General features: G+C 51.4%; 1 protein-coding gene across 1 annotated transcript in view; it reads left to right on the top strand.

Moving 5' to 3' along the window:
• The window catches only part of LOC133356970 (alpha-2,8-sialyltransferase 8E-like), a 55,874-nt gene that overhangs the window by 29,501 nt on the left and 1,737 nt on the right, over positions 1-24,636 (top strand). The window contains exons 2-9 of the mRNA XM_061574700.1: positions 2,988-3,047; positions 3,611-3,712; positions 12,911-12,997; positions 16,794-16,880; positions 17,499-17,640; positions 19,109-19,221; positions 22,497-22,589; positions 23,901-24,018. Coding sequence (XP_061430684.1) covers positions 2,988-3,047; positions 3,611-3,712; positions 12,911-12,997; positions 16,794-16,880; positions 17,499-17,640; positions 19,109-19,221; positions 22,497-22,589; positions 23,901-24,018 — 802 coding nt within the window. The remainder of the gene's footprint in view (positions 1-2,987; positions 3,048-3,610; positions 3,713-12,910; positions 12,998-16,793; positions 16,881-17,498; positions 17,641-19,108; positions 19,222-22,496; positions 22,590-23,900; positions 24,019-24,636) is intronic.

Here is a 24,636-nt window from a genome sequence, read left to right as displayed (position 1 = left end):
TCCATCGCACTCCCTTCTACACCCGTGGGTGGACTAATCTCCATCTGTTCCATCGCACTCCCTTCTACACCCGTGGGTGGACTAATCTCCATCTGTTCCATCTCACTCCCTTCTACACCCGTGGATGGACTAATCTCCATCTGTTCCATCTCACTCCCTTCTACACCCGTGGGTGGACTAATCTCCATCTGTCCCATCGCTCTCTCTTCTACACCCGTGGGTGGACTAATCCCCATCTGTTCCATCGCAAGCCTTCAATAGCTGTACCGGAGTAATTACCATTTGGTACACATACAATGGGAGCCTGATCGATGCCCGGGTGCGGTCAAGGGATGGCTCCCTATTGCTCAACCATGTTATGTATGCCGATGCTTTGGTGATTGCTGCTCACTCAGAGGAGGAGTTGGAGGCGCTGCTGCTGAACCTGGAGCTTGCCACTAAGAGGTGGGGCCTTACCATCAGCCCCACCAAAACTAAGCACCTGCCTGGGTATTTTGTACCATCGGACAATCCACCCCCACAACTCACAATTGGTGATGCGGCAGTTGTGGAGGGATTGGAGAGATTCCCATACCTGGCCAATGTGCTCATGACCGGCTCTGGTTTAACAACAGAGGTCTCACTCCAAATCAGTCGAGCGCCATTATCTTTTCATCGGCTGCGTTACGCTATGTGGAAGCTACCTGGTCTCTCGCTCCACGAAGCTTCGGGTCTTCTCGGCCACGGTAATTCCCTCCCTTCTCTGCACTTGTGAAGCATGCACCCCCCGAATGGAGCATCTTCGCCGGTTAGAAACATTTAGGCTGGCCTACTAACGATCCATCCTGGGTTTAACCATATGTGTGTGCGTCTAAGTCGATGTGTTTCTACGTGTGTGGGTCGCTGTGTGTGTGTAAGTCCATGTGTGTGTGTCTGCCTTTTTCGCCCAGGCAACGCCGGGTACTTATCGCTATTAGTGTATCTAGCATCTGAGAGAGCGCGACGTGGTGACATATACCCTCTTTGTTCGATCGCTCGCCAAAATCCGCTGCTGCCGCTGCTGCTGCGAGGATGGGGAAAGAGTGCGTGTTTGCGGGTGATTCACTTTGATTGCCACTGAGGGTGGCAGTGGTGGTATCAAGACTCCAGGGCTCAAGGACAGGGCCTGAATGTTGGCAGCCAAGCGCAGGCCGCTCCCTGAACACGCAAAGAGAAAGATCCCCCGTGTAGCCTGAAACAGACTGTTGGGGCAAGTGCCGTTTGTTAGCATCTATGAAGGCCGGCACGGCACGCGAGGGGGTGGGTGGCCAGCACCACACCCGGCCGCCTTTGTCTCCCCAGTGGCGATGTTTTTTACACTCCGCACCAGGCACTGATTTGAGGCTGAGTAGGCCTAGTGGGGAGGCCATGAGGCTAAAGCCAAAATTGTGGGGGTTTTTTTTCTTCCCATCTTAACAGAGTCTCATAAAAAAATGGTCCCATACAAGACATTAACTTCTCCACTCTCGAAGCTATTCATTCCTTGATATTTGCATAGTCCTTGTAATGTCCGCTTGGTTCCCTGGTCTACCACCTCCCGATGAGCACGGCTTGACTACGTACAGTTGCGAAATAAGTTCGACGCACATACCAAAGGTGCACACACATCACTGGCAACGAGGTGATGCAATTCGGCTTCAAGGATAATTATGCATCACGTCGTTATAGTTATCAGAGCAAGTGTGTGTTTGCATTTTTCACAACATGGGGCCGTCCATAAATCACGTCACGCACCTGGGGGGGGGGGGGGTGTCAGACATTTGTGACGATGTGTGACGATGGGGGGGGGGGGGGGTTGAGAAATATGGCGTCACATCAAAATGCACAACTTTAAATAAATATAGACAACACGTTCTGCTTAATTAAATAGACTTTTTAATAAATGTTTTCTCCTACAACATCAGAGTGCAGCGCCACATTAAATACGCACAACAATGACAATAGTTTAAAGCGATTTGAAGCATGTTTTATATCTTTTTGGGGGGGGCAGAGCTTTGTGACGTCATATTTGAGAGGGGGGGTCTGACTTTTTGTGACGACGGGGGGAGGGGGGGTTAAAAATCGTCCAAAATCGCGTGGCGTCATTTATGGACGGCCCCCAAGCGTGATGTGTGGCGTAATGCAGACTTTATGATGCCTTTAATTTTAATAGGCGTTTGCTCGCTGTTGCTTAACATCTTCATGCCTTCTTGCCATAAAAGATAACGCCTATTTGTTTTTTGTTAATCAATAAGAAAAGAGCCGTTCATGTTGGTGATTGTGACAACCGATGGTGATGTTGGTTGCGGCGGTTGTTGTGATGGTTGTGTGGGGGGAGCGGTGGTGCAGCGGTTAGCGCTACACTTCGCTACGAACCCGGCGACCCGAGTTCGATTCCCGCTCACGGCCAACACCGGTGAAAATTATCCGAACCGGTCCTGGGCCTCCCCCTGGGTCGACTCAGCCTCAAACGAGTACCTGGTGCGGTGTGTAGTAAACATCGCCACTGGGGAGACGAAGGCGGCCGGGCGTGACGACCACCCACTCCCACTTTATGGGTGCTACCACTCGCTAACAGCACTTGCCCCAAGAGTCTGTTAAAATGCTATACGGGGGATCTCTGTATTGAGTGGTTGTGTGTTGTGGTGTGTGTGGTGTGTTGCGGTATGTGTGGTGTGTGTGGTGTGTGTGGTGTGTGGTGTGCGTGGTGTGTTGCGGTGTGTGTGGTGGTGTGTGTGGTGGTGTGTGTGGTGTGTGTGGTGTGTGGTGGTGTGTGTGGTTTGTTGCGGTGTGTTGCGGTGTGTGTGGTGGGGTGTATGGTGTGTTGCGGTGTGTGTTGCGGTGTGTGTGCGGTGTGTGTGCGGTGTGTGTGCGGTCTGTTGTGGTGTGTTGCAGTGTATTGCGATGTGTGTGGTGTGTGGTTGTGTGCGGTGTGTGGTGATGTTTTGCGGTGTGTTGTGATGTGTGTTGCGGTGTGTTGCGGTGCACAGGTGCGTGGACTGGAGCAGAGATAAGAAGGAGGTGGCGCAGGAAGAGGTGCACATAAAGAGGTATGAGGCACTGTCACACGGCATCTGTGGCCTCGCGTCGCGTTCAGGAGGCTGAGATGCCACTGACGTTGGCCGTGAGCGCGAATCGAACTCGGCTCGACGGGTTCGTGGCGCAGCATAGCGCTAACCGCTGTGCCACCACTCCCCGTAATCACCGTCACCGCCACCACCACAACCACCACCATCGCGACCGTCACCACCATCACCACCATCACCACCATCACCACCACCACCGTCACCACCATCACCACCATCACCACCATCACCGCCACCACCGTCACCGCCGCCGCCACCACCACCACCGCCACCACCACCGTCACCACCGCCATCAACACCGCCACCACCACCACCACCATCAACACCGCCACCACCGTCACCGCCACCGCCACCACCACCGTCACCACCGCCACCACCGCCACCACCACCACCGTCACCACCGCCACCACCACCGTCACCACCGCCATCAACACCGCCACCACCACCACCACCATCAACACCGCCACCACCGCCACCACCACGGCCACCACTATAACCACCACCACCCCCCCCCGCCCCGTGTGCAGTGTCCCTGCTGTCCCTGCTGTGCGCAGGCCGGTGCGCAGGGCGGCACGGAGGAGCAAAGCAAAGGGCACAGCGAGAGTGGCGAGGAGAGTCCACACGCAAAGGTACACACATAGGTGTACACACAGTGTACACACAGGTACACACACAGTGTACACACACTGGTACACACACAGTGTACACGCACAGTGTACACACACAGGTACACACACTGGTACACGCACAGGTACACACACAGGTACACACACAGGTACACACACAGTGTACACACACAGGTACACACACAGGGTACACACACAGTGTACACACAGGTACACGCACAGTGTACACACAGGTACACACACAGGTACACACACAGGTACACACACTGGTACACGCACAGGTACACACACAGGTACACACACAGGTACACACACAGTGTACACACACAGGTACACACACAGGGTACACACACAGTGTACACACAGGTACACGCACAGTGTACACACAGGTACACACACAGGTACACACACAGGTACACACACTGGTACACGCACAGGTACACACACAGGTACACACACAGGTACACACACAGTGTACACACACAGGTACACACACAGGGTACACACACAGTGTACACACAGGTACACGCACAGTGTACACACAGGTACACACACAGGTACACACACAGGTACACACACTGGTACACGCACAGGTACACACACAGGTACACACACAGGTACACACACAGTGTACACACACAGGGTACACACACAGTGTACACACACACGTGTACACAGTGTACACACAGGTACACGCACAGTGTACACACAGTGTACACACACAGGTACACACACAGGGTACACACAGGTACACACACAGGGTACACACACAGTGTACACACACAGTGTACACACACAGGGTACACACACAGGTACACACACTGGTACACACACAGTGTACACACAGGGTACACACACAGATACAACAACAACCGCCATTCGCCACGAAGTGGCGGTGACGTCACCACGACGCTTGTGCGAGGCCAAGTGCACCTTGAGGCCACGTGAAGTGTCGAACGCCCGCTGGCAGGAGGTCACGGGGCAGACCCAGGTGCCACGGGTCGACTGACCGAGATGACCGAGATGACTGGCTGATGCACCACCTGTGCCCCCTACTGCACCAACTTGCTGTGCTTTAGCCACCTGGCACTCCGCTCGTTGTTGTGAGCGTCGCTCCTCTGCCCTCCGTTGTTGTTGGAGGGCGACTGCCTCCAACTGCCCAGTAGCGTCCTTCACGAGCCTCCTCCACAGAGGCCGATCTTGACACTGCTGGTACCAGTCATCGGCAAGTCCACTCAGCTCCACGTCCTCCTGTACCACATCACTCTTCTCTAGCCCGTGCCGCGCCCATTTAGCCCCCTCAATCCGACCGAACAAAAGCTGTTTAGGCACGCGGTGGCTGGGCATGCGGGCTACATGACCCAGCCAACGCAGCCTTGCTGCCGGAGGAGCTCACCGATGGGACTTTGCCAGATCTTTCAAGGATTATGAGCTCCTCACACAATCCAGCCTGGTAAAACCCAGGATGGATCGTAGGCAGGCCAGCCTAAATGTTTCCAACCGGCGAAGATGCTCCATTAGGGGGGTCCACGTTTCACAAGCCTAGAGAAGGGAGGGAATGACTGTGGCCGAGAAGACCTGAAGCTTCGTGCGGAGCGACAGACCAGGTAGCTTCCACACAGCGTTACGCAACCGATGAAAAGATATTGCCGCTCGACTGATTCGGAGTGAGACCTTTGCTGTTAAACTGGAGCCGGTCATAAGCACACTGCCCAGGTACTCTCTACACTACTGCCCCATCACCGATTGGGAGTTGTGGGGGTGGAGTGTCCGATGGTACAAAATACCCAGGCAGGTGCTTAGTTTTAGTGGGGCTGATGGTAAGGCCCCACCTCTTAGTGGCACGCTCCAGTCTCAGCAGCAGCGTCTCCAACTCCTACTCTGAATGAGCAGCTATTACCAAATCATCAGCATACATAACGTGGTTGACCAATAGGGAGCCATCCCTTGATCACACCCGAGCGTCGATCAGCCTCCTATTATATCTGTACCAAACGGAAATTCCCCCGGTACAGCTATTGAAGGCTTCACGAACTACGCGGTCAAACTAGATGTTAAATAATGTGGGAGCCAGAGGACATCCCTGCCGCACCCCAAGGTGTACAGGGAAAGGCTCTGACTCCCGGCCACGTAGTTTTAACCAGACCCGCTCACATCATGAAGGTCCTTAATGATCGTGAGCAGAGGGTCAGGGACTCCGAAAGCACGAAGAACAACCCAGAGCCCAAGCCTACTGATGGTATCATAGGCCTTGACCAGGTCAATAAAGCAGAGATGTAGGTCTTGTTGGAATTCCCTACACCTCTGCTGTAGCAGACGGACAGAAAATATGGCATCTGTGCAGGACTGCCCTTTCCTGAAACCGCATTGGGGCTCCGCAAGCCCCTCCTCAGCATGCCTAGCAAGGCGATGTTGAATAATCCTTGCCAGGACCTGTCCCGGCACACTGAGGAGTGAGATGCCTCTGTAGTTGTTACAGTCTGTGCGGTCCCCCTTCTTAAAGAGGGGGACCAGCAGGGCACCCTTCCAATCCTGCGGAACCCGTCCAGTGGTCCAGACTGTTGTTATGATGTCATATAGGGCAGTCTGTGCACAAACGCCACCCTCCCTCAGCATTTCGCTTGGGAGATCATCTCTGCCCGGTGCCTTTCCTGGTCTCAGACTCCGGATCGCCTACAGTACTTCCTCAACAGATGGCACCTCAGCCAGCCACTCACAGGGGGTGACCTCTTCCAATATTTGAGGCACCGCAGACTCAGCAGGGTTATCCCCACTTTATGCCATGATGTTTTCCTGGCTGAGAGATTTCCCCTCCCCCAGGACGTCACGGAAATGTTCAGAAAATCTGCAAACCTGTTCCTGGGGGTCGGAGATTCGATCACCGTTTTTTCCCCTAATGATAGTAATAGGTGTGGTGCTGCAGGTTACTTTTTTGATGGAATTAAATAGCGATTTGTGATCGCGGAACACTGAGGAAGATTCCATCTCCTCAGCAACCCGCGACCACCACCCATCCTTGCAGCGCCTTACGGCTCTCCGAACCGCCGAGCGAAGGCTGCGGTTAACCTCCTCATTCTCTGACGTGGGATGCTGTAGCCGATGAGAGTGGGCCTGTCGCTTTTTCTCAACTAACCTGAACACCTCCTCTGTCAGCCAGGGTTTCTGGCGAGGTCTGGACCGCGTACCCAAAGCAGCCATTGCAGCTGCATGAGTCACAGTCTTAAACCTCGCCCATTTACCCTCGACATCAGGTGGAGTGGGGGATGATGCCAACCCCAGCTGCAAGCGATGATGAAATTCTCGCTTGCAACTTTCATCAGCTAGCTGAGACCAGGCCACTTTTGGTTTGAATGGGGTCCTGGGTGTACACCCACCACCGGAGTGGAAGAAAGGCAGGCGCATCTTACAGATGACTAGTCGATGGTCAGAGGGCAGATCAGCTCCACGGTAGGTCCTGGTGTCAAGGACATGGGCTCGCATCCGCTGGTCCGTCACTATGTAGTCCAGCAGATGTTCTTGCTTGGACCCGGCATGCATCCATGATGTTGTGTGGATGCGCCGATGCCGGAAGAGCGTGTTGGTAATTACAAGCCCATTGGCTGCACAAAAATCTAGCAGCCTCCTACCGTTGCTATTGAGCTGATCTTGCCCATGCATTCCAATCACTCCAAACCAGGTTCCAGCATCATGACCAACTCGGGCATTGAAGTCACCCAACAAGATGACTCTGTCCCTGTGACAGGAGGTCATAGAAGGCATCTGACTCATCGGCTTTGCCTGCATCCCTCCACGGATGTTCGTCTTCGGTGGGGGCATAAGTAACCACGACCACCACTCCTCGCCTCCGGTTGATGGGAAGGCGAGCCCAAAGTATCCTGGGGCTTACAGCTTCCCACACCTCACCGCCACGCTCCCACGCCCCGTTCATTCTTTAGTTCAGAAGGTACACACACAGGGTACACACACAGGTACACACAGGTACACACAGGGTGCACACACAGGGTACACACAGGTACACACAAGGAACTCACGGGACACAGGTCGTCACGGGGTACTTACGGGACACAGGTACTCACCGGGTTTCTCACAGGGTACTTATGGGCATAGACTCACACAGAGCACATAGACTCACACATAGACTCATAGACTCACACAGAGGCTCATAGACTCACATAGAGACCCATAGACTCACACAGAGACCCATACACTCACACAGAGGCTCATAGACTCACATAGAGACCCATAGACTCGCACAGAGACCCATATACTCACATAGAGACCCATAGACTCACATAGAGACCCATAGACTCACACAGAGACTCATAGACTCACACAGAGGCTCATAGACTCACACAGATGCTCATAGATTCACACAGAGAGCCATAGACTCACACAGGGATCCATAGACTCACACAGAGACTCATAGACTCACACAGAGACTCATACTCAATCTTAGGAGACCCCTAGACTCACACAGAGAATACCGCGTAGACCAGGGGTGGGCAAACCTTTTCACTCGCGGGCCACAATGGGTTCTAAAATTTGACAGAGGGACCGGGCCAGGAACAGATGGATGAAGTGTTTGTGTGAACTAATATAAATGACAAGTAAAAATCATTACATGAATGGAATTTGGCCTTTAACAGGTAGCAAAGTATTTATTTGCAAGGAAATTTAACAAATTGCACGTACATGAACAATACAAAAACATGTCGTAACGTGACTGATCAAACATCATGAAAACATCTGAGGCCTGCGCCAAAACCAATTACCGCACATGAACTCTTTATTATCTACATTAACAGGTTAGAGCAGCCACGCAGGCTGTGTCTCGGAGATGTGGCTCCAACCTCGCTGCAGCAACATATCATCATTTTCAGTTTCAGTGGGAACAGTGTTGTTGATCTCCCATTTTTGCCAGTGCATCCAAGTCTGCAGTTATTTTGGTTGTGGCAATTCTCAGGATAGATCTGAGGTGCTGATCCGTTAACTTTGATCGGTGACGGGCTTTGTTGGCGTTCATGACGCTGAATGTCTGCTCACACACATAAGTCGAGCCAAACAAAGTCAGTATCTTGTGTGCAGTCCTCCGGAGGTTTGGAAACGTGGCTCTGTTAAGTGAAGCATAAAAGTCATTCAGTTTAACAGAGTTGAACGTCTCCTTTAGGACGGAGTCAGACTGAAGATCTATCAGTTCCAACTGCAGCTCCTGTGGTGCTGTTTCGGGGTCTTGTGACAGGGGACAGGACACCAGCTGAAGTGACTGTTCAATGTTTTCTAAATCAGAGAACCTACGGCAGAATTCTCCGTGCAGGTCCTCAAGCGATTTGCTGTATTTTTTAAATCCTTTATATTAAGTTCGCATGCTTGCTTGCTTGCTTGCGTGCTTGCTTGCTTGCGTGCTTGCGTGCTTGGTTGCTTGCTTACGACCGTGCAAATCTTTCGGTCGTTTTTTAACCCACTTCTCTTGATCCAATCGAGCTGACATTTTCCACACAGACTCGTTGTGCCAGACAATTAATGTTCGTGAAAAAAAATTCCAAAAATTTTACACTTTTTAGGCAAAAAAAATGTATTTTACATATATTCAAATAGAACTCATTCTTGGCTTTGGCTGAACGTCACAGTATAAGAGCCCAGAGCGTAACCTCTCCACAGGCCGTGGCGGAGTAGCACAGTTGGTAGCGCCCTCGCTTCCCATGCCAAAGGTCGCGGGATCGATCCCCGCGTCCTCCACAGGCGAATATATTTTTAAATCCTTTATATTAAGTTCGCTGCCACGCATATAAAGGATTTATAGTGAAAAACTTTGTTTTTACGGGTTATACTTATTTTGCGTTTCGCGGTGCCTCTTCCTGCATGGCAAGTGTGGGGAAATGAGCGAAAAATTTGTTCGCAATTTGTCCGGAGAACAAAGTGAGCTTGGATTTGAAGGCTTTCACATGTTTGTACATGTCGTGAACAAACTGATATTTCCCCTGCAGTTTCACATTCAGCTCATTCATGTATAAAAATATGTCGACAGCAAAAGCAAAGTCACTAAGCCAGTTCTTGTCGCTTAGCTCAGGGAATTCGTCAGATTTCCCCATCAACTCCAAAAATGCGATGATGTCCTCTTTCAGCTCCCACACTCGTTGTAACACTTTCCCCAAACTTAACCAGCGGACACGAGAGTGGTACAGCATGTCCTGATGATCCGCATCAGTTTCCTCCAGGAACGTAATAAACTGATGGTGCTAAAGTCTCCTTGCTCGTATAAAGTTCACGAGTTTTACGACTGGATTCACGACATGATTAAGCTGCAATACAGACTTACACAGGGATTTCTGATGGATGATGCAGTGAAGGAAAATAAGATCCTGGACAGGGTTTTCCTCTTTCACTTTATCCTGGATTCTTTTCAGCAGCCCAACATTTTTTCCAGTTAAATTTGGCGATCCATCCGTTGTGACATTGACAGGTTTACTCCGAGGTAGCGTCATTCTTTCGATGACAGCAGATACCTGGTTATACAAGTCCTCTCGCCGCGTTGTTCCTTTCAGGGACTCCATGGTCAAAAACTCCTCTGTTATCGCAAAACTGTCGTCAATGCCTCGGATAAAAATGAGGAGCTGAGCAGTGTATTTTACGTCCGTACTTTCATCCAGTGCGAGTGAATATAATTCAAAGGAATCCGACTTTTTGTTTAATTGACTGGCTATATTTTTATCCATCAGTTCCACATGGCGAGTCACAGTCCTGCGTGATGAACTGACTTTTTCAAATTTGCTTTTGATCTCCGGACACAAGATGTCTGCTGTCTGTACCATGCATTATTTTACAAACTTGCCTTGGGAGAAAGTGGTAATGAGTGGTAATGTTGGTGAGAAGAAGTTTTTAAAGAAAATTAAAATCGAAGTGAAGAAGGAAATTATTGATAAGTTTGTATAATTAATGATTTTTTAAACTGTAATTATGTTTTCTGTGCTTAAAACTCTTTTTAAAAACTGTGGGGTCTAGAACGGACTCGTGAAATTCGGAGAGAACTCGTTTTGTTTGTTTTGTTGAATTACACAAAGTGCGCCATCTAATGGGGAAATGGGGGCATTGCAGGAGGAAGGTAAAATGTAATTTAATAATAATATTTGGACAACCTCTTCTTTGTTCTTTCGGTAAAGTCACGTAGAAGGGAAGTAATAAAATAATAAAAATAAAACAATAAAAAACATAATAAAATGTTTTATTACTTCCCTTCTACGTGACTTTACCGAAAGAACCAAACAAGATGAATCCCTGCAGTCACAGAGACTCATAGACTCACACAGAGACCCATAGACTCACACAGAAACTCATAGACTCACTCAGAGACTCATATACTCATACAGAGACCCACAGACTCACACAGAGACCCATAGACTCAAACAGAGACTCATAGACTCGCACAGAGACTCATAGACTCGCACAAAGACTCATAGACTCACACAGAGACCCATAGACTCACACAGAGACTCATAGACTCACGCAGAGACTCATAAACTCACGCAGAGGAGACCCCATAGACTCATACAGAGACTCAAAGACTCACACGGAGACTCACACGGAGACTCGTCGTAGTCTCACACGGAGACCCACAGACTCACGCAGAGACTCATAGACTCACACCGAGACCCATAGACTCACACAGAGACCCATAGACTCACACAGAGACCCATAGACTCACACAGAGACTCATAGACTCACACAGAGACCCATAGACTCACACAGAGACCCACAGACTCACACAGAGACTCATAGACTCACATAGAGACCCATAGACTCACACAGAGACCCATAGACTCACACAGAGACCCATAGACTCACGCAGATACCCACAGACTCACACAGAGACCCATAGACTCACACAGAGGCTCATAGACTCACACAGAGACCCACAGACTCACACAGAGACCCATAGACTCACACAGAGACTCATAGACTCACTCAGAGACTCAAAGACTCACACGGAGACCCATAGACTCACACAGAGACCCATAGACTCACACAGAGGCTCATAGACTCACACAGAGACCCACAGACTCACACAGAGACCCATAGACTCACACAGAGACTCATAGACTCACTCAGAGACTCAAAGACTCACACGGAGACCCATAGACTCACACAGAGACCCATAGACTCACACAGAGACTCATAGACTCACACAGAGACCCATAGACTCACACAGAGACCCATAGACTCACACAGAGACTCATAGACTCACACAGAGACACACAGGTATACACAGGGTGCACACACAGGGTACACACAGGTACACACAAGGAACTCACGGGACACAGGTCGTCACGGGGTACTTACGGGACACAGGTACTCACCGGGTTACTCACAGGGTACTTATGGGCATAGACTCACACAGAGGCTCACAGACTCACATAGAGACCCATAGACTCACACAGAGACTCATAGACTCACATAAAGACCCATAGACTCACACAGAGACTCATAGACTCACACAGAGACCCATAGACTCACACAGAGACTCATAGACTCACTCAGACACTCATAGACTCACACAGAGACCAATAGACTCACACAGAGACTCATAGACTCACACAGAGAGCCATAGACTCACACATAGACCCATAGACTCACACAGAGACCCATAGACTCACGCAGATACCCACAGACTCACACAGAGACCCATAGACTCACACAGAGACCCATAGACTCACGCAGATACCCACAGACTCACACAGAGACCCATAGACTCACACAGAGACTCATAGACTCACACAGAGACCCACAGACTCACACAGAGACCCATAGACTCACACAGAGACCCATAGACTCACACAGAAACTCATAGACTCACTCAGAGACCCATAGACTCACACAGAGACCCACAGACTCACACAGAGACTCATAGACTCACACAGAGACCCACAGACTCACTCAGAGACCCATAGACTCACACAGAGACCCATATACTCACATAGAGACCCATAGACTCACTCAGACACTCATAGACTCACACCGAGACCCATAGACTCACACAGAGACTCATAGACTCACACAGAGACTCATAGACTCACACAGAGACCCATAGACTCACACAGAAACTCATAGACTCACACAGACCCACAGACTCACACAGAGACCCCATAGACTCACACAGACGGGCTCGATGGGCCTGCGCCTCTGCTGCTGCTGCCCTCCTCTGTGCAGCAACGCCACGACGCTGGCGAAGGTCGTGATGAACGCGGCCTGCTCGGAGCTCTTCAGCAGCATCGTCAAGCGAGGGATTCCCAGGAGGTGAGTGCCCCCCCCCCCCCCCCGCCCTTCAGAATCAGAATGTCTATTAACAGTGGAGGAATCCGATGAGCTATGAAGCTCTTTATGTCCAGTGCTGAACAGTTTTTTGTTTTTTAACGAGGTGTAAGGCCCACATTGAGCTGCTCTTTCGCTATTTTGTCTTTCCGGAAGCGACCTGGCCATCGCAAATGATAGCTCAACGTTGTGGGCTCGTCAGCATCACCATCACGTGTGGACATTCATAGCAGCAATATTTTGCTGTCTTTTCTTGGATTTTCTGTTTGCACTCAGTTACATGTTCACTTTAAGATGTTTTTTGTTCATGTTTTTGTTTTTTGTGTGTTGCGGTTGCACCCGATTCAAGAGCCGAATGGCTCACAGGGCTATACCTAATAAATGAACTTGAACTTGAACAAATGCTCTAACCCGGTGGTTCTTGACCTGGGGTGCATCACGCATCCCCTGGGGGGGTGCGAGAATTATCGAAACACGTTAAGTTACAACTTAGTTTGTTTCTTTTCGATTTAAAGACTGCAGGGATTCATCTTCTTGGTTCTTTCAGACGCTGTCTTTCCGACAGACCTGTTCTTCACCTGAGGACGGCTCCTTGCGTTGTGGCCGAAACGTCGTGAGAATTGTATTTTATTATGTTTTATTTTTATTATTGTATTATTTCCCTTCTACGTGACTTTACCGAAAGAACCAAGAAGATTACTTTGTTTCATCAACACCCTCTGTGGTTATTAACATTGTACATTTGTTTATTTTACGACTGAGAAACAAAGTGGTGCAAGGCTGCAGTATGAAGGTTACGAACTACTGGACTCAAACGCGTGATGTTGATTCTAAAACGTGGAGGGGGGAAAACCGGAGGACCTGGAGGAAAATCCACGCGACCACCACGGGGAGAGAGAGAGAGAAAACATAGGGGGAACATAGACATGGAGTTGGGAGAGAGGGGGTAGAGAGAGAGGGACGTGTTTAAGGAGAGCAGAGCGAACTTTCTACAAGCAAACTGAGGGCACCCCAATGGGCTCCCCCCTATCTCCGGTTGTAGCCAACATCTTCATGGAGAAATTTGAGACGGACGCCATCCAGACTGCCACTCTACGCCCGACCTTATGTAAGAGGTACGTAGATGACACTTTTGTCATCTGGCCACATGGCCGGCCTGCTCTAGACCAATTTCTCGACCACATCAATTCCATACACCCAGCCATCAGATTCACCATGGAAGTCGAAAAAGATGGCAAGCTACCCTTTTTGGATGTCCTAATCAAAAGGAGACCTGATGGTTCAATGAGCCACTCTGTCTACAGGAAAGCCACCCATACGGATGCTTACCTAAAACCGGATTCCCACCACCATCCATCCCAGAAGAATTCCCTCATCAAGACTCTATACCATAGAGCCCAATGCATTTCCGACCAGGAACACATTGGCAGTGAACTCAAACATGTACGCCAAGCTCTTAAGGCTAATGGTTACTCCGACTACACAATCCGCAAGGCCATCACTCCAACCATCAAGAAGGATCCTGTTGAGGAGCCTTTCAAGACCATCACCTTACCCTACATTGCTGGGGTCACAAAAAAGATCTCCAAAATCCTGATTAAACACAAGATCCAGGTCCGATTCAACACAGTACATAAAATCCGTGATCTGGTCCCGTCTGTAAAAGATGTGGTACCAGACATACAGTACCCTGGCGTCTACAAACTAAGTTGCCTCTGTGGTAGCAGTTACATTGGAGAAACCAAACGACATGTCTCGGACCGCATCCGTGAACATAAAGCAGACCTGAAACACGGTAGGACAAACACCTCAGCCGTGGCAGATCACTGTTACAATTCAGTGGGCTCACATGACATTGACTTCTCCAAGACAGAGGTTCTCTGCAAGCCATCTGGCTATCATGAGAGATTCGTTCATGAGGCGATCCACATATACAAACACAGAGACAATTTCAACCGAGAAGATGGATTCTGGCTTAGCAATCATTGGAAGGACGTAATAAACCATTTCGGATCTTAACTGATTGTGCTCACGTTTACGGTGACTTTCAGACCGCGTTCCACTCACTGGCATGGTGCAGTGTGCAGAGTAATGTATGGTGTCGTAATTGTATAGTAAATATATAGCAGTGTGATACACATTAGGGTGGGTAGAATAATACATAGTGTTATATTAAAATGGATAAGGCAGCAACTGCAACAGCAGCAGCAACTGCAGCAGCAGCAACTGCAGCAGCAGCAGCAGCAACTGCAGCAGCAGCAGCAACTGCAGCAGCAGCAGCAACTGCAGCAGCAGCAGCAACTGCAGCTCCCTTTGATGCTGTTAATCCTGCATAATGCACATGCATATGCAGTACTAATCACATTCCTGCATTTCCCATAAATATGCTAAATTCCTCTTGATATGCAAATTCCTTTGTCAAGGCGCCCAGCTTATATATATGCTCCAAGCTCGTGTGCTGTTTCATTCAGACTCTGTCGCCTCGACGGACCTGGTTTTCACCTGAGGACGGCCGCTTGCGTTGTGGCCGAAACGTCGTGAGAATAATTTTATTATGTTTTATTTTTATTATTTTATTACTTCCCTTCTACGTGACTTTACCGAAAGAACCAAGAAGATGAATCCCTGCAGTCACGAAAGCTTTAAATCGAAATTCAATTTTTCATGCTACCAGATAAGGCCCCACAGAACCGCTCTTTAGCTCTTTATTCAGAAGCGATCCTGCCTATCGCAAGTGATAGCTCAACGAAGTGGGTTTATCATCATCGTCATCATCAAGTGTAAATGTATATGGCAGGAGCCGCATTACTCACAACAAACAAACAATATAAACAAACGACAGGAGTGTAAAGTAAAGGTAAACAATTCACTTTAAAACTATATATACCAATAAAAACACTTTTTTTTAGATCTCACCAGCTAAAGCCCCCTGCGGGTAACACTATGAGACCTCCTTTACCAGTGGCAAAATATATAAATAGGTGTTTACCCTTTCAACTGGTACAAAAACTGACACCTTTATATAAGGCATCATATTTGCAATAACCACAACACAAGCAGTCAAAATGCAAACAAAAAGAAACAACTCTGATGATGATAATGATATGCACTGTCCTTGAAGTTGATTGGTCCACACCCGAGACAGCTTTCCTTAGAGCCTAGTCTCCATTGGTGTTGGACCAGATGACGCCAAAAGGCGTACAACTCAAAGACAGCGCACTATCAGAGTATTGAGAGTTCGGGGTAAGCATTTACACTATGACACCTCCTTTACCAGTGGCAAAATATCTATGTTTTCCCCCTGCGGTGTTAACTTCTTCTCTCGGAAGCCACCTGGCCATCGCAAACGATGCACTGCAGCGTTACATCGCCTGGAACAAGTCCAAACGCGCGCTCCGTTGCGATCACGTGGCTCCACACAGTCACCGCCGCCGCAGCCGCTGATGATGATGATGATGATCCTCCCACCTCCTTCACCTGCAGGGAGAACCTGAGTTCGACTCCAGCTCACGGCCGACACCGGTGACGATTTTCTGAACCGGTCCTGGGCCTCTCCTAGGTCGACACAGCCTCAAATGAGTACCTGGTGCGGTGTGTAGTAATCATCATCGCCAGTGGGGAGACAAAGGCGGCCTGGCGTGGTGCTGCTCACCCACCCCCACCCCCCCTCGTGTGCCGCTCGGGCCTTCATAGGTTCAACTTGCTCACGGCACTTGCCCCAACAGCCCGTTAAGGCTACACGTGTGTGTGTGTGGGGAACCTTTGTCTTTGTGCGTGGCAGGTTCAACGAGCAGAGCGTCGTGAGCGATGCCAAGGGGGTCCACGACTGCCCCTGGGCCCCCAATGTCTCCGCCACGCTCCACTTCCAGTGAGTGCACGGTGGGGGGTGCGGGTGGGGTGTGTGGGGGGTGTGGGTGGGAGACGCTGCTACTCCTGTTAGCGAGCGCCTATTAAGGCCGGCACGGTGTACGGGTGGGTGGGCGATTGGGTGTTTGGGTGGCCAGCACCGCCACGCTCGTGTCTGTGCCCAGTGCAGTGCCGCTGTTTACGCCGCGCGCCAACGGGGACTCCGGCTGCAGCCGCGGCGATCTCGGAGAGGCCCGCGACTGCGTTAGGAATCTGCCACTGATAGTGGCGTCTCCCCCGCGACTCCCCTCCCAGCGTCGCCCCGTGTCCCCGTGTCTCCCCGTCTCCCAGTGTCGCCCCGTGTCCCCGTGTCCCCGTGTCTCCCCGTCTCCCAGCGTCGCCCCGTGTCCCCGTGTCTCCCCGTCTCCCAGCGTGTCCCCGTGTCTCCCCGTCTCCCAGCGTCGCCCCGTGTCCATGTCCCCGTGTCTCCCCGTCTCCCAGCATCGCCCCGTGTATCCTGGTCCTGGTGTCCCCCTGTACCCCCGTGACCCAATGTATCCCCCTTTCTTCCCGTGACCCCCCGTCTCCCCGTGACTCCCCGCCCCCCTCCCCCTCCCCACTGTGTCTCCCCGCGTCGCAGGGAGAGTCACCGGAACGTGACGGGCGGCGCGGGGCGGGTGATAGTGACGCAGACGAACTCTCCCGTCAAGTCCAACATCACGTACGACGCCAGCAAGAAGACGATCACAGTGGACGAGAACCTGCACGGCATGTTCATCAAGGTGCTGGCTCGCTCGCTTGCTCACCCCTTCGCTCGCTTGCCCACCCTCCCACTCGCCCTCTCGCTCGCTCACTCGATCGCCCACTCGCCCACTCGCTCGCTCGCTCTCTCGCTCACTCACTCGCCCACTCTCACTCACTCGCCCACTCTCCCACTCTCACTCACTCACCCACTCTTCCACTCACTCACCCACTCTTCCACTCACTCGTTCGCTCGCTCTCTCGCTCGCTCGCCCACTCTCCCACTCTCACTCACTCGCTCACTCTCCCACTCTCACTCGCTCACCCACTCTTCCACTCACTCGTTCGCTCGCTCTCTCGCTCGCTCGCCCACTCTCCCACTCTCACTCACTCGCCCACTCTCCCACTCTCACTCGCTCACCCACTCTTCCACTCGCTCATTCGCTCGCTCTCTCGCTCGCTCGCCCACTCTCCCACTCTCACTCACTCGCCCACTCTCCCACTCTCACTCGCTCACCCACTCTTCCACTCGCTCGTTCGCTCGCTCTCTCGCTCGCTCGCTCACCCACTCTCACTCGCTCGCCCACCCTCCCACTCGCCCTCTCGCTCGCCCACCTGTTTCCCCACTGTCACTCACTCACCTGCTCTCCCACTCGCCCTATCGCTCGTTCACTCACTCGCTCCATCACTTGCTCACTCGCCGCCCGCTCTCCCACTCGCCCACTCTCCCACTCGCCCACTCTCCCACTCGCCCACTCTCCCACTCGCCCACTCTCCCACTCGCCCACTCTCCCACTCGCCCACTCTCCCACTCTCCCACTCTCCCACTCGCCCACTCGCCCACTCTCCCACTCTCCCACTCTCCCACTCTCCCACTCTCCCACTCGCCCACTCTCCCACTCTCCCACTCGCCCACTCGCCCACTCTCTCACTCGCCCTGTCGCTCGCCCACTTGCTCACCCACTCGCTCACCCGCCGTGTGTTGTGATGCGGTGGGTGGTGATGATGATGACACCCGCAGTCTTAACCAGGGCGGACTGCCCGTCTCGAACCGCGAACCTCTGCAATAAGCGTCGAACGCGCTACCACTCGTGTCATGATGATGATGATGCCTGATGATGGCTGATGATAGCTAATGATGAAGATGGTTGATGATCATTGATGTTGGCTGAGGTTGATGATGATGATAGCTGATGATGATGGCTGATGTTGGCTGATTATGATGGCTGATGATGATGATAGCTGATGATGATGGCTGATGTTGACTGATAATGATGACTGATAACGATGAGTGATTATGGCTGATGATGACGATAGCTGCTGATGATAGCTGATGATGATAGCTAATGATGAAGATGGTTGATGATGATCACTGATGTTGGCTGATAATGATGACTGATAAAGATAAGTGATTATGGCTGATGATGACGATAGCTGCTAATGATAGCTGATGATGATGATGGCTGCTGATGATGATGATGGCGGCTGATGATGGTGATGTGGCCGCAGGATTTCCCCGAGCGGAGGGGGCGCTACCCTCGCTGCGCCGTCGTGGGAAACGGAGGGATCCTCACCAACAGCTCCTGCGGCTCCCAGATCGACGCAGCCGACTTCGTGATCCGGTGAGAGGAGAGGGGAAAAGGGAGAGGGGGTAGGGAGGGAGAGAGACGAAGAGAGAGGGAGAGAGACAGGGAGATTGAGTGAGAGTGTGAGTGAGGGAGAGAGCAAGAGATTGAGAGAGTGATAGAGGGAGAGTGAGAGACAAGAGAATAGACTGGGCCAACTTCGTGATCCGGTGAGTGACGGGGGAGGGAGAGAGAGAGAAGGAGAGAGAGTGTGAGAGACTGAGAAAGTGAGAGTGAGTGGCGAGCCATCGAATGCCCAACAGCTTCTGTTTGGCTGGCTAGAGGGGGCTAAACGGGTGCAGTACGGGCTGGAGAAGAGATGGAGCTGATGAGTGAGTGAGTGGGTGAGTGAGTGAGGAGTGACACGGGCTGGAGAAGAGATGGAACTGATGAGTGAGTGGGTGGGTGGGTGGGTGAGTGGGTGGGTGGGTGAGTGACACGGGCTGGAGAAGAGATGGAGCTGATGGGTGAGTGGGTGAGTGGTTGAGTGGGTGGGTGGGTGAGTGAGTGGGTGAGTGGCTGAGTGAGTGGCTGAGTGGGTGAGTGAGACAGGTTGGAGAAGAGATGGAGCTGATGCGGTAGGGGAGGATGTGGAGCTGAGTGGACTTGCCAATGACCGGTACAAGCGGTGTCAAGATCGGCCTCTATGGAGGCTCGTGAAAGACGCTGCTGGGCAGTTGAAGGCAGTCGCCCTCCAACAACAACGGAGGGCAGCGGATCGAAGCTCACAACAACGAGCAGAGCGCGGGCAGCTAAAACGCAGCAATTTGGCACAGTGTGATGCACAGCTGGTGCATCTGCCGGTCATCTCAGTCAGTCAACCTATGGCACCGGGGTCTGTCTCGTAACCTCCTGCCAGTAGCAAACCTTCCACACTTCACGTGACGGCCTCAAAAGTGCACCTCGCCTTGCACCATCGTCGTGGTGACGTTACCACCAATTAGTTAGGGAATGGTGGCTGTTGTTATTGTTGTTGAATGAATTAATGTATGCGTGCGAATGTGTGTGTGTGACTGTGCGTGCGTGTGTGTGTGGAGCGGTAGTGTAGCGGTTAGCGCCCTGCGCACGAAACTGGTGACCCGAGTTGAATTCCCGCTCACGGCCACCACCAACGACGATTATCTGAACCGATCCTAGGCCTCCCCTAGGTTTATTCAGCCTCAAATGAGTACCTGGTGCGGTGTGTAAACATCGCCACTGGGGAGACAAAGACGGTCGGGCCTGGTGCTGGCCACCCCACCCCCTCGTGTGCCGTGCCGGCCTTCATAGGTGCTCGCTGATAGAAATTGCCGCAACAGTCTGTTACAGGCTATACGGGGAATCTCTGTCTGTGTGTGTGTGTGTTTAAACATCGTCACTGGGGAGACAAAGGCGGCAGTTCGTGGTGCTGGCCACCCCACCCCCTCGTGTGCCACAGTACCGGACTTCATAGGTGCTCGCTTACAGCAGTTGCCCCAACAGTCTGTTACAGACTACACGGGGGATATTTGTTTTTGTGTGTGAGACGACAATCGTCGTAACAACAACAACAAACTCGGCGATGCTTTCCCGGGTACAACAAACGCGAAAGAGTGGTGGCACAGTGGTTAGCGCAGCGAGTTACAATCAGCACCGCGGACAGCTTCAAGGACCCTGACGGAGCTCTCCGCGGTGCTGAACTCTCCACTGACGACTCGGAGCCTGGAACCTCTCTGTAAGATGCGCCCGTCTAGTCTACCGCTGGTGGAATTAATTATAAACGCAATGTCTTCATACCATCACGGTCGTTTAGCGAAATGTTCGGAACATGACGATCAGAATAGTTATTTTAAACTGTAGGAATCCTCTTCTTGGTTCTTTCGGTAAAGTCACGTAGAAGGGAAATAATAAAATAATAAAAATAAAACATAATAAAATACAATTCTCACGACGTTTCGGCCACAACGCAAGCAGCCGTCTTGCTTGCGTTGTGGCCGAAAGAACCAAGAAGATGAATCCATGCAGTCACGAAAGCTTTCATTCGAAAATTGTAGGAATGCTATAATGCTCTTTTTTTATATAGATGTCCGGTATTACCAGCAAGCCTCACTGAGCTGCTACGTAGTTGGCCATGACAAATAATAGCTCCAACGAAGTGGGATTATCATCGTCGTCATCATCATCACCATGTGGAAATTTAGAGCAGCAGCCAAATAACTCTTGTAAACGCGTGGCGTCGATTCTAAATGTTGGAGGGGGGGAAACGCGGAGGAACCCGGAGAAAAATCTATATGACCACGGGGAGAGAGACACGCAAACTCCAAATATGCAGCAGCAGGCGTCAGGGTCGGGATCGAACCCACGACCTCCTGCATACCAGGCGAGGTAGTTAACATCTCCTAGCCACCGTGATAATGATGAGAGAGAGACACGCAAACTCCAAATATACAGCAGCAGGCGTCATGGTTGAGATCGAACCCACAACCTCCTGCATACCAGGCGAGGTAGTTAACATCTCCTAGCCACCGTGATGATGATGAGAGAGAGAGACGCAAACTCCAAATATACAGCGGCAGGCGTCAGGGTCGGGATCGAATCCACGACCTCCTGCATACCAGGCGAGGTAGTTCACATCTCCTAGCCACCGTGATAATGATGAGAGAGAGACACGCAAACTCCAAATATACAGCAGCAGGCATCAGGGTCGGGATCAAACCCACGACCACTTGCATACCAGGCGAGGTAGTTAACATATCCTAGCCTCCATGATAATGATCAGAGAGACACGCAAACTCCAAATATACAGCAGCAGGCGTCAGGGTCGGGATCGAAACCACGACCTCCTGCATACCAGGCGAGGTAGTTAACATCTCCTAGCCACCGTGATGATGATGAGAGAGAGAGACGCAAACTCCAAATATACAGCAGCAGGCGTCATGGTTGAGATCGAACCCACAACCTCCTGCATACCAGGCGAGGTAGTTAACATCTCCTAGCCACCGTGATAATGATCAGAGAGACACGCAAACTCCAAATATACAGCAGCAGGCGTCAAGGTCGGGATCGAACCCACGACCTCCTGCATACCAGGCGAGATAGTTAACATCTCCTAGCCACCGTGATAATGATGAGAGAGACACGCAAACTCCAAATATACAGCAGCAGGCGTCAAGGTCGGGATCGAACCCACGACCTCCTGTATACCAGGCGAGGGAGTTAACATCTCCTAGCCAGGGAAAGCGAACGTGTGACTGGACGAGTGACGACATCGTCTGACCCCGACCCCTGCCTCCCCCCCCCTCTGCTCGGCGCAGCTGCAACTTGGCGCCCGTGCATGGCGCGTTTGCCGTGGACGTCGGCTCGAAGACCAACCTCGTGACGGCCAACCCGACCATCATCGTGAACAAGTGAGAGCTCCCCCCCCCCCCCACCGGAGTGAACCTAGCCTGGCACGAGCTCCCCCGGCACGGCGGTCAGCTGAGCCACTCGACTCTCGATCCACCCACCTCCCTTTCCCCATCCACCCCACCCTGGGTCCTGCAGTCATTACAGCTTCCTGTCAGCAGCAGCAGCCAAATCTTCTTGGTTCTTTCGGTAAAGTCATGTAGAAGGGAAATAGTAAAATAATAAAAATAAAACATAATAAAATAATTATCACGACGTTTCGGCCACAACGCAAGCAGCCGTCCTCAGGTGAAGAACAGGTCTTATTTTATTATTTTATTATTTCCCTTCTACGTGACTTTACCAAAAGAACCAAGAAGATGAATCCCTGCAGTCACGAAAGCTTTAAATCGAAATTTAGCAGCCAAATCGTTCCACCACTTCACCACGGTTGACGGTCCGCCTGAGTGCACCTAGCCTGGCACGAGCTTCCCCGGCGCAGCTGCGGTGGGGCTCGCGACCGAATAGCAGCAGAGGGATATTTGAACTGGCCCTGGGACTCGCCTAGGTCGACTCGGCCTTAAGACGTTTAGCCGGTGCTGTGTGTGAAAAAACAACATCGCGAACTAGGTGGAGATAGAGGCGAATGAGTGTGTGGGGTTTTTGTTTTTTGTTTCTCAGGCCAACATCACTCGGCGATCAGAGCGCTGCGCTGGCCTGTGCTCATTAAGAGCACCTGCCTCCCTCCAACACAAAAAAGTCTGTTGAGGCTACAAGGGGGGATATTTGTCTCTGGCTGTACTGAATCCCCGGATGGGGAGCGGTGGTGCAGTGGTCAAGCGCTCTCCGCCACGAACCCGGCGACCCGAGTTCTATTCTCGCGCACGGCCACCGCCGACGACGAGCGGCGAATATCTGAACTGGTCCCGGGACTCCCACTAGGTCGACTCAGACTTAAAACGATTAATTCTAGATTTGAAGCTTTCGTGACTGCAAGGATTCATATTTGTTAGGTTTTTCGGTAAAGTCACGTAGGTAAAAAATACAATTAAAAGTTAATAAAAGTAATAATGGAAATAAAAAAATAAATCACGACGTTTCGGAGGCAACACAAGTCTCCGTCATCAGGTGGGACCGTCACAGCTAAAATTACTGCATCAATTACCCAGTGCGATGTGTAACAAAAACTCAAACATCAGCGACTGCCGTGGTTTCAGGCGACGTCACGTCGCATAGGTAGGCTCTACTGGCCTGCCATGAGGTGCTCGCAAACGGCACTTGCCCTCAACAGCCAGTGGAGGCTACACGGGTGACCTTTGTCTGTGTCTGTGCAGATTCCAGTCGCTGAATTTCCGGCGGCAGCCGTTTGTGAAAGAGATGGCGGAGTATAAAGACACCATCATCCTGGTGTCCGGGTTCTCGTTCGCAGCCCTAACGCCGATTGCTATGAGGGTACGAATACAATCACACACACACACAGACACTCATACATTCACCCACTCACCCACACAAACACTCACTCACACAGACACACACTCACACAGACACTCACTCACACAGACACACACTCACACAGACACTCACTCACACAGACACACACAGACACTCAAACAGACACTCACACACCCACTTGCTCACACACTCACACACACACTCGCTCACACAGGCACTCACACAGACACACACAGACACTCACTCACACAGACACACACACACAGACACTCACACACCCACTCACTCACACACTCACTCACACACTCACTCACCCAGACAGTCACAAAGACACTCACTCACACAGACACAGACACACACACACTCACACACTCACACACACACACACTCACACAGACACTCACTCATACACACACTCACTCACACAGATACTCACACAGACACACACACTCACTCACACAGACACTCACACAGACACTCACACAGACACTCACTCACACAGACACTCAGACAGACAGACACACACTCACACAGACAATCACTCACACAGACACTCACCCAGACACTCACACACCCACCCACTCACACAGACAATCACTCACACACAGACACACACAA

The sequence above is a fragment of the Lethenteron reissneri genome, chromosome 56 (genome assembly GCF_015708825.2).
Source record: "Lethenteron reissneri isolate LAM-NWPU_2019-01 chromosome 56, ASM1570882v1, whole genome shotgun sequence".
Lineage (NCBI taxonomy): Eukaryota > Metazoa > Chordata > Hyperoartia > Petromyzontiformes > Petromyzontidae > Lethenteron > Lethenteron reissneri.
This window is presented reverse-complemented; position numbering and strand designations above follow the sequence as displayed.